Genomic DNA, 9970 nt, shown 5'->3' on the forward strand with positions numbered 1-9970 from the left:
GCCAGACGGACCCTGTGCTTCAGGCGGAGAGCATTTTGTGGAAGCAGACAGACAGGCATGGATTGCCTTAACTAAACTGTTGCATGAATGACTTTGCCTAAGCCTTTCCCTGCCAGCTCTGCTCTGAGCCTGGAAGACCAGACCTCTAAAGACTCCAGTCTGAGGCAAGACTCAGGGCAGATTCCTCCAGTGGTTGAAACCCAAGTCGGGCAGGACACTGGTCCTGAATGGGTCTGGGTAGTGAAGAAACAGAACAAGAGGAGCAGGGGACAGAATGGGGTCCTAAGTGAGCAAAGGACCTAAAAGTCCAAGAGGGTAGGAAGATGAGGTCCCATGCTCAAAGGCACTTTCTTCCTCCCCAGTCTTGTGCTGGACAGAGAGGGTGGAGAGGAGGTGAAGGAGAGGAGGCTCAGGCTGTCCCTGAACCATTTGCCCCTTGTGTCTCTTTTCAGGTACATCCAAGTGATGAAGCCACTTCTCTGCCTTGACTGTCCACTCAGCCCACCCCAGTTAGAAACGGAATGCTTTCAAACAGAGGCCCTTGGTATCTCTTGGTATTGTCTTGGTATCTCTCAGCCCTAGGCTAACACATGCATAACCCTCGATCAGGTGTCTTCCAGCCCCCAGAATCCCCTGTTCTCACCCCTTTGAACCTCTGTTCTCACCCCTCTGAACCTCTGAACCACAGTGTCAGAGGAAGTCAGAGAGAAACAGACAAAAGGAGCCTCGATGACCTGGATCCCTGTGGAGGGGAGGTTGTTGGTGATGATTTATTAGCCAGACAATCAACAAAACAAGTTCTAACATCTGTTCTCACCAAACCATTCCTCAGACAACAGCAGCATTGGACCAGGGCCCAGACTCAGAATCAGAAGGCCAAGGAAATTAGACTCCAGGAGGAGAAACCAGGGTGGTGAGAGCCAGCAGGGCCCTCTAGCATAATTCTTACCATCTCAGAGGATCAGCAAGCACCTAACCCTTTGATTCTTGGGGATTCTCAGGAGGGAGCATGTGTTATTAAGATGAGGCACACTGCACGTTTGTTTTTCCAGCCTTCAGGCTTCTTGGTGGAAGCCAGACCTTTCAATATTCAGGGCTACACTAGTATCCAAAGGAGAGGAGCTAGCACCCAGGCCCCATGTGGAAAGCAGCCAGGCTTTCTATCTGAGGAAATCTCTGTCACATCCTGTGGAGAAGAGTTAGAGCATATGCAGTAAGAAATTGAACCCAGGGAAGCCTGGGTTCTAGTCTTTGACCTTGGCTAAGTCACTATCCCTCTCTGGTTTTATTTCCTTATCTGCACAGAGAGGGAATTGACCTTGATCAGCAAGAGCCAATGAAATACTGCTCCTTTTCCCTTCTGCATCCACAGCAGACATCACTAATCAATCATGATGTTCTTTTCTGCTGAGTTCAGATGTGACCTTAACATCCTTTCCAATGCTACCCTCTAGGCAGCCACAACCAATGGATTAGAGTTGGCATGCAAGATGACATCTCTTTGCCATTCTTGCAATTGATGAGGGCTGAGGTCCTTCCCAGCTTTGATCACCTGTGCTTGTTTCATCCACAGTTCCTGAGAAGGGCACCTAGGTCTGTGGACCTGATGTTTCAAGCTCAGACTTTCCACTTACTGAAGAAGGAGGTCCAAGGGAGAGTCACATCTGTCCTCTGTCCTGCAGCATCTGTCTAGAAAGACTGTGGGGAAGGGTGTGCCTATATGGGAGTGGGGGCTGCTGGGGCAAGAGAGGGCTTTGTCCAGAAACAGAGTTCTCCGAATGCAGCTGTGGGCCACCTGGATTCTGCAGAGAGAAGAACAGTCCTAGGTCACACTCCTACTCTCTTAGACCCATCTGCCATCTCAAGAGAGAAGAGAAAGCATAAGCATAAGAGGGAGTATAAAACCCTTGAGAAAGGGTTGAATGAGAATTCATTCAATGAATATTTCCTAAGTTCTTGTCTATGTGTGCTTTGAAAACAGTTGAGTAAGTCCCAGTTCTGCCTTAACAAACTTATGCTAGGGAAATGGGGAGCTGGAAGGAGATGGGGAAAATGGGTGCCTCAGGTGATCAGCAAGCAGTAAAACAGGTGTCTGTAAGCAGATCAGGTCAGGTGGGGGAAGTTCTTCCAGAGGAGAAAGGCAAACATGTCTGAAAGGATGATTAGAAGGTTGTGGGGCAGCAGAAGGATGAGCCTGGCAAGAGGTGGCAAGAAGCAGAGAGATTGATGGTGGTTTTTTTTGGGTCCGGTTGTGGGGCCTGAACTCTGGGCCTGGGCGCTGTCCCTCAGCTCTTCAGCTCAAGGCTAGCGCTCTACCACTTGAGCCACAGCGCCACTTCCGGCTTTTTTCATTTTACTTATATGGTGCTGAGGAATCGAACCCAGGGCCTCAGGCATGCAAGGCAAGCGCTCTACCACTGAGCCATCTTCCCAGCCCAGCAGAGAGATTGATGGGTGCAAGCCCAGGAGGCTTGAAGCCACTTGGCGAGTTTGAAGAAATGTGAATAGTTCTGTAGTGGAGGTAGCATCCTCCTTCACCAAAATGTGGAGGGCCTAAGTGATCAGGCAGCTTTTCAGAAAGGCCATTCTAGTTTCTTTGGGGCAGAGTGGACCAGACTGGTGCTAAGAGGCTCTGCCAGCCAATAGGGGCTCACGTAGCCCTAGTTACTCAGGAGGCTGATATCTGAAGACTGATGTTTGAAATCAGCCCAGGGAGAAAAGCCCATGAGACTCTATCTCTAACTAGCCAGCAAAAAATACAGAAGCGGAGCTGTGGCTCAAGTGGTGAAGTGCAATCTTTGAGTGACCAAGCCAAGCAAGGACTCAAGGTTCTGAGTTCAAGCCCCAGTGCCTAACCTCCCCCCCCCCCCCCATACAAATGAAGTTCTTGGCAAAGTCCTGAGGGAGGCTGGCTCTTGTGGGAGTGAGCAATTTAGGAAGAGATCCAGCAGAAGTTAGAGATGTCTGGGGAGTGAGAGGGATGAGGGGAGAGATGTTGAGGAAGCCCTATGATTTGAGCTTGGCTAGCTGGGTGACTTAGAGGGAGAAGTTTAGGTGAGCAAGGGTGAGTGTGGTGTTGACTGTGTGGGGTGTGACTGGATGTAGGACCCTGGGGGAGCTGTCTAGCCTGGAGAGGTTTGGATGGAGATATGGACTGGGGGGACCCTGGAGTCTCAGCAGGTAGAAAAAGTGGGGCAGGGCCTGGGGGTGGGGGGACAGAGGCAGAGAGAGGGTGTGGTAAGTGAACATAACACCTTTCATGACAATACCACATCCTGAATGTATATCTAAACATGGTCATTTAGGGGCTAAGAGAGAGATAAGTGTGCAGAAGGAGACAGGAGTGTGGGCGACCTGGTCCTAACCCCATCTGAGGTAACACACAGAAGCCCAAGTACTTTTCTTCTCTAGGATGGCAGGGCCAAGATGGAGGGAGCTAGAGGCCCACATGGAGACTCCCACTCTGGTCTCCATTTTCTCTGAGAAGCTAGTGTGGGAGCGGGGTGAGGAGGAGGCCTGGATCCAGGGAGAGGAGAGGGCTCAATCTCTGGATCTGGAGAAAAGTTGCTTGCATCCCTTCCAGATCACCTCAGACTCTAACCTTCATCTTCACCTAGCATCCTATCTGCACATTTCTCTGCCCACCCCGCTGTAGCTTTCAGGAAGTGCTTCTTGACTCACCTTTCCCTGAACCCCTATGTTACCTGGACTCCTGGGACGGGCCTGGACTGGCACTTCCGGAGAACAGGGTGCTTGATGGACACAGTCTCAGGTGGTCCTTCCACCTCAGCATAGATGTTGCTGGGGGCTTCTCCAGGGCTTCCCCGCCCCATGGCATAGAAAGCTATGGGTTCATCAGGCTCATGGTAAATAGGGTTGGTGGGCTTAGGGGGTAAGGCTGGGTAGGGTCGCGGCTTGGGGCTTGCATAGACTTCGAGGGGCAGCTGAGGTTTGGCAGGAATGGGAGGCTTGGGCCTGGGTGGCTGGAAAGGTTAGATGAGAAGGAAAGAAGAATGTCAGTGAGCGCAATGGAGCCAAGGCCAAAACCTACCCCTCCATCACCTAGGCCTCGCCTCTGCCTTGGTGGCACTATTCCTCCCTTTCTGTATTCTCCCCGCATTTTTTGTAGCTAGCCCCCTTCCACTCCTCAGTCCCGGTTCCCTCCCTCAAGCCCTCTTGTTCAACACAGTACCTCCTTTGGCTCCAGGCTTCCCGCTTTGTGCTCTAAGGCGGGGGCCTGCTCCTGTTTGATGAGTGGATTATGCTTGGGGATAGGGTCCTGGCTTTTGCTTCCAGAATTTGATTCTTCATTCCTTAGGGAAAGTCCAGCCGGGTCAGGAGTCTGCTTAGAAAGGAGGAGGCCTGAGAGATGGGCTGGAGGGGTTGAGATGGGGTGGAGGGGTTGAGGTGGGGGGGTGGCAGGTGGCTTCCTGAAGACAAAGCAATTTGGTGCAAGAGGATGGGAAAGAGAAAAGTGAAGATATAGATTTGGCCTGGACTGGGTTCTCTGAGTGAGGAAAAGGTGATGGAGAAGGCAAGGAGGCCAGGGGATAAAGGAGAGAGCAAACTCTGGTCACAGGCGATCTTTAGTGTTGAATTTAATTTCATCTAGAACGCGGTGACCAGACTAGTCTCTCATTTGTGTCTACGGTTGTTTAAAACAACAACAACAACAACAATAAAACAACAAGGTTTTAAAAGTCTTTAACTTCAAAAAGATCACGATAGGGACTGTTTATTTATTTTTTATTTATATTTTTGCCAGTCGTGGGCCTGAACTCTGGGCCTGGGTGCTGTCCCTCAGCTCTTCAGCTCAAGGCAAGCGCTCTACCGCTTGAGCCACAGCGCCACTTCTGGCTTTTTCTGCTTATGTGGTGCTGAGGAATCGAACCCAGGGCCTCATGCATGCAAGGCAAGCGCTCTACCACTGAGCCACCTTCCCTGCCCAGGGACTGTTTATTTTTATAGGCTGGTTTTGAACTTCAGTCCTTAGACCTCAGCCTCCTGAGTAGTTAGGTTTATGGATGAGCCACAGGTGTCTGCTCTTCATGTTGCAATATGTGAAACTACTCTATCACTCCCCATCACGGTTTTCTCTTAGAACCCTCCTTATTATTATTATTATTATTATTTTGGGTCCGGTTGTGGGGCCTGAACTCTGGGCCTGGGCGCTGTCCCTCAGCTCTTCAGCTCAAGGCTAGTGCTCCACCACTTGAGCCAGAGCGCCACTTCTGGCTTTTTTTTTTCTTTTTGCTTATGTGGTGCTGAGGAATCGAACCCAGGGCCTCAGGCATGCAAAGCAAGCGCTCTACCACTGAGCCAACTTCCCAGCCCTATTATTATTATTATTATTATATACTACACACTATTGGTTTGTTGTCTGTATTACTTTATGTCTGCCTCCTATTCCTATTAGTTGGAATATTTTGGGTAATCTTGTTCACTGTTACTTTCTCACTTGTAAGAACCATGCAAAGTAGCCCTTCAGAGAACTACTTAAATTTAGCCAGGCACTGGTGGCTCACACCTGTCATCCTAGCTACTCAGGAGACTGAGATCTGAGGATTTTGGTTCAAAGCCAGCTTGTGTAAACAAATCCAAGAGACTCTTTTCTCCAGGGAACCAGCAAAGAAATCAGAAGTGGAGGTCTGCTCAAGTGGAAGAGTGCCAGCCTTGAGTGAAAAATTCAAGCAACGCATGAGACCCTAAATTTAAGCCCTCAGGATAGGCACAAAACAAAGAAACCTTGGGCTGGGAAGATGGCTCAGTGGTAGAGCGCTTGCCTTGCATGCCTGAGGCCCTGGGTTCGATTCCTCAGCACCACATAAGCAAAATGAAAAAAGCCGGAATTGGAGCTGTGACTCAAGTGGTAGAGCTCTAGCCTTGAGCTGAAGAGCTGAGGGACAGCGCCCAGGCCCAGAGTTCAGACCCCACAACCGGACCCAAAAAAATTAAAAAAAAACAAAAAAAAAAAAACAAAAAAAACCCAAAGAAACCTTCTTGAACTTGTTCATGGAAGCCCTCCCTGACAAGGCTTCTTGCTATGATAAATTGCACTCTGTTCCCTTGGCATCATATTGTCCATTACTTGACTGTCCTAGTTGTTGCAAAGGTCCATAGGTCCCAAGGCCTGCCTCCCAGTCATTCTGGGTCCCAGGCGCTCAGTAAATACTGCCTACTTTTGAAATATGACTGCGTGTCAGGCCTCTTCCTGGCCTGCAGGCTATGAGTTTGGGCTGAGTTCCTCCACCAACATTACCTTTCTGGCAAAGTAGTGGGCAAGAGAGATATCACTGGGTCATCTTGGGCATATGCTCCAAGCAGGGGTCTGAGTGGGCCTCAGAACCTGAGGTTTTAGGTCAGGGTGGGTGGGGGCGTGGGTGTACCTGGCGAGCGAGGGGCTGGGTAAGTATCTCCCCATAGGGGATGAGCGGGCGCGTTGTATAGTGATGCAGCAGGTCCTGCAGCCGCACGTGGGCACTGTCCTCGCCCAGCACCACGTGGCGCCCATCCCGGAGCTGGGCCAGCAGAAAGTGGCGGCAACAAGTCTGGCTCCTAAAGGGCACCATTTGGGATCAGATACTTATCCCTTCTCCCAGGCCAAGGCCAGCAGTTCAAGGCACGACCCTACCTACCCCGTGCCAGGGTCTCCCAAGCTGCAGAGACTTCCTCACTCCTCCTGGGAAGGGTGGTGTCAGGAGCCCCGCCCCTCCAGCAGCCAGGAGCCACACCCCTCGGCCCTCACCTGTAGGTCAGCACGAAGGTCACAGCACTCTCGCTGAACCGCACCAAGTAGCATCCTTGAGGCTGGGACTCCAGCAGCCTCTCCGCCTCCCTGTTGGTGATGGAGAGAAATGGTGGGATCCTGCTCTGGCTCTTCTAGCCTCCTGCTTCTGCTTCCTGGCCCTCATTAGGCGTCCCCACCTCCAAGCGGACACGCAGATGGCTACTTGGAGATGGAGAGAGAAGTGATGCTTTCCCACTTCTAGGCCTAGATGTGGACAGGAGCTGGAAGTCCCACTTGGGACACCTCCAGGCCTGCATCTTTGTGCAACCTCATCCTGGCTGGACAGCCTGGAGAGATTGTGCCTACAGCTACAGGCTTCTAGATTTTGTTTTTTGGTCGGTCATGGGGCTTGAACTCTGGGCCTGAGCACTGTCCCTCAGCTCTTCAGCTCAAGGCTAGTGCTCTACCACTTGAGCTACAGCGCCACTTCCGGTTTTCTGGTGGTTTATTGGAGATAGGAGTCTCACGGACTTTCCTGCCTGGGCTGGCTTTGAACTGCAATCCTCAGATCTCGGCCTCCTGAGTAGCTAGGATTACAGGTGTGAGCCACCGGTGCCCGGCAGGCTTCTAGATTTCTGAAGTCACAAATAGACTGGGAGCTGAGGAAGGAGGAGAGAGGTAGGGCTGAGAAATGGAGGAGGAGGGAGGATGGGAAAGGATGAGGTAAAAGAGAAGTAGGCTGGAGAGAGATGGAAGAAGATGATGCTGGTGGTGGCTCGTTCCTGTAATCCCAGCTACTCAGGAGGCTGAGATCTGAGGATGTCAGATCCAGCCAGGGCAGGAAAGTCCATGAGACTCTGGTTTCCAATTAATAACCAAAAAGCTGTAAGTATATACACACCCACACCCACACAAACTGGAGTTAGAAAAGGAGAGAAAGAGAGGCAGAGCCTAAGCTCTAGAGGCCTGAGGCAGTAGGATAAGGGAGCCTAGAGAGGGACACTGAAGCACAGATAGAGCTGAGCTGGACCCTTGCTGGTGATCTCTTCTGACAGGCCTGGGGGAACTGGAGTGCTAGTGGAGACAGACTCCCGCCTGGCTGCAGACCTGTGCCACCTGCTCCTGCATTCTGTGGCCTGTATCCTCCTCTGTGGCTCACCTCCGAGTGATGAAGCCATGGAACCAGGCTGGGGCTGCCCCGTGCTGCAGGAACCCGGGGGCCTGGGTCTGTTGGAACCAAGCTCGGGTCTCCGCCTGCAAAGACCAGCTGCTTTCTGCCCCAGGTACTTCTTCAGGCTTCCCAGCATCCCCTAGGATGGACGCAGCCCCTGGGGCCTGGGCAGAGGAGAGAGAGGTCAAGGTGGTAGAAGCAGCCATAATCAGTGGGCTTCTTCTGACTGAGCCAGCTGCTACTTTCTTACCCTCATGGCTAACCCCTGGGCCTATTTTAGGGTAGAATGACCCAGAAAAGTCTTTTCAAAGTCACTACCTTAAATCTCTTCTTCAGCTCCAGCTGTTTGTTTTCCAAAGACTCTCCTCTCACCATTCTCTGGGCCATGAGGGCCTTTAAGGCAGAAGCAATGAGCTGCTAAGTGGAAGAGGTTGGGCTGGGGAGTGGGGGGAATGGGGAGGTGGCAAGGATCAAGGATTTCCAGATGTGCAGAAAGTCATTCCCTAGCAAGAGGGAGGCAAGGCAAGAATGGAGCAGGAAGCCACCCACAGACCACATGACAAAGGCTTCCCTTGTGGCAGGTTGTCTGAGCTGGTTATAGGGAAGGTTCTGGATACTTAGGTGGGTGAGTGGGTGAGATGGGGCCTGGAATACACTGGACGGACAGAGACACTGACATGGGTACCCTTCTGGGACTCAGTACACTGGGCCCTGCTCACCTAGAGACTCAGCTTCAGCTCCCTGGATCACAGGAGCTAGTAGGCATCCTAGCAGCGGGAAGAGACACTGCCATCTCTGCCCTCCTCGGTGTCATGAACACCCCTGCTTTCTGTTTTTGTGACCTGTGTCCCTGTGCGCATCCTTACCCATGGGAGGGTTGGGAGTGCAAGAGGGAGCTGTACCCCGCCCTTCATATTTCTACTTACCTCAGTGTGGACAGTGGGGGTCCTGGGACTGCACTGAGCCTCTTTGGCTGGGGTGTGCTGTCTGGGCTCAGGGGGTGAGCTCAGGCCCTGGCAGCTTCTGTGTGTCAAACCCATGGGCTGGAAGATGCTGAAAGTTGAGGAGGGGGCTTCATGACTTCCTGTTAGCACAAAGATGGTTACTGGAGCCTCTTAGAAAGTCTCTCTCTCTCTCTCTCTCTCTCTCTCTCTCTCTCTCTCTCTCTCTCTCTCTCTCTCTCTCTCTCTCCCTCTCTCTCTCTCTCTCTGTCTCTCCCCACCTCTAGGCTTAAAGTGGTACTGGTTTTCCTCTGGTGGGAAGAGGAGCAATCAGGACAACAGGAGAAAGGCGGGAGGGCTGAGAGGGAGGGTTTCTCAGGATGGAGGAATAAGAACCTAAAGCATCCCAGAGGGTTGATACCACCAGAGGAGTTATCAGGAGACAGAGTGCCAGCAAGGAGAGCCTTGGAATTAGGCTGCCCACCGCACCCCCCTCCTCCCCCCCAAAAAAAGACTCAGTCACAGTGAGGCAGAGGTCTTCAGGCCAGGCCTCTCTCCTAACTTGGGAGCTTCTACCTACCAACATCTCTCACCTTCTCATTACCTCCTCTTTCTAAGACTCTTTCTAAGACTCAGCACCTGGATGTCTTGCCAGTCAGCCTTGCCAGCTCTAGCTTAGAGTAGATTCCTCACCCCTGAAGTGGGATCTCAGGAAGAGATGTAGGGGATCCCGCTCATATTCTGAGCTTCACGCTTACCTTGAAGGCTTATCTGGGCCAGGGGAAACTCCATGGGGCAGCCTAAGAAGGCCCCTGGGGCAGGGTGTATGTGCTCTGGAAAGATTTACACACTCAGCAACTTGTCTCTCCTCCTACTCCGGCCCCCAGGGACAGGAAATGTCACTTCACCCACAACTTTACCTCCAGCAACAGACCCACGTCACAGAAAGCTGTAAAATCATTGTTCCACCTCCGGAAACCAGGCAGTTGAAGGTGATGGTAGTATGGTGGTGGTAGTGGTGTCACTTTGGTTAAATGTTGGAAAGTCCTTCCTGCTCTCAGACCTTTCTCCCTCCAGATTCTTCTACTTCTTCATCCCAGATAAGCTTTGTGAGTTACCCAGCGTTTCTCA

The 9970-nt window shown here is 51.8% G+C and overlaps 1 protein-coding gene across 2 annotated transcripts; it reads right to left on the reverse strand.

Annotated features, from left to right (window-relative positions):
* Positions 1-739: 739 nt before the first annotated feature.
* Sh2d2a (SH2 domain containing 2A) lies at positions 740-9715 on the reverse strand. 2 transcript variants are annotated; one of them, XM_069990222.1, is made up of 10 exons: positions 9598-9715; positions 8825-8982; positions 8217-8291; positions 7887-8062; positions 6746-6835; positions 6387-6555; positions 4193-4342; positions 3705-3983; positions 1635-1802; positions 740-1186 (listed from the first exon to the last, which is right to left on the reverse strand). In XM_069990222.1, exons 1-9 carry the CDS (start codon positions 9629-9631, stop codon positions 1659-1661), a joined length of 1275 nt encoding a protein of 424 aa, XP_069846323.1. In that variant the 5' UTR covers positions 9632-9715; the 3' UTR covers positions 740-1186; positions 1635-1658. The 2 variants fall into 2 exon arrangements, with proteins under 2 accessions (XP_069846323.1, XP_069846322.1); XM_069990221.1 differs by having other exon boundaries at positions 740-1802.
* Positions 9716-9970: the final 255 nt, after the last annotated feature.

The sequence above is a fragment of the Dipodomys merriami genome, unplaced genomic scaffold (genome assembly GCF_024711535.1).
Source record: "Dipodomys merriami isolate MVZ:Mamm:240054 unplaced genomic scaffold, mDipMer1.0.p SCAF_392, whole genome shotgun sequence".
In the NCBI taxonomy this organism is placed as follows: domain Eukaryota; kingdom Metazoa; phylum Chordata; class Mammalia; order Rodentia; family Heteromyidae; genus Dipodomys; species Dipodomys merriami.

Coding starts and splice junctions, on each gene's coding strand:
- Sh2d2a (XM_069990222.1), bottom strand. CDS start 9,631: ATGGAGTTTCCCCTGGCCCAGATAAGCCTTCAAG. Junction 6,556..6,745: donor ACCTTCGTGCTGACCTACAG/GTGAGGGCCGAG, acceptor GGTGCCCTTTAG/GAGCCAGACTTGTTGCCGCC. Junction 4,343..6,386: donor CCCAGCCCCTCGCTCGCCAG/GTACACCCACGC, acceptor CTTTCTAAGCAG/ACTCCTGACCCGGCTGGACT.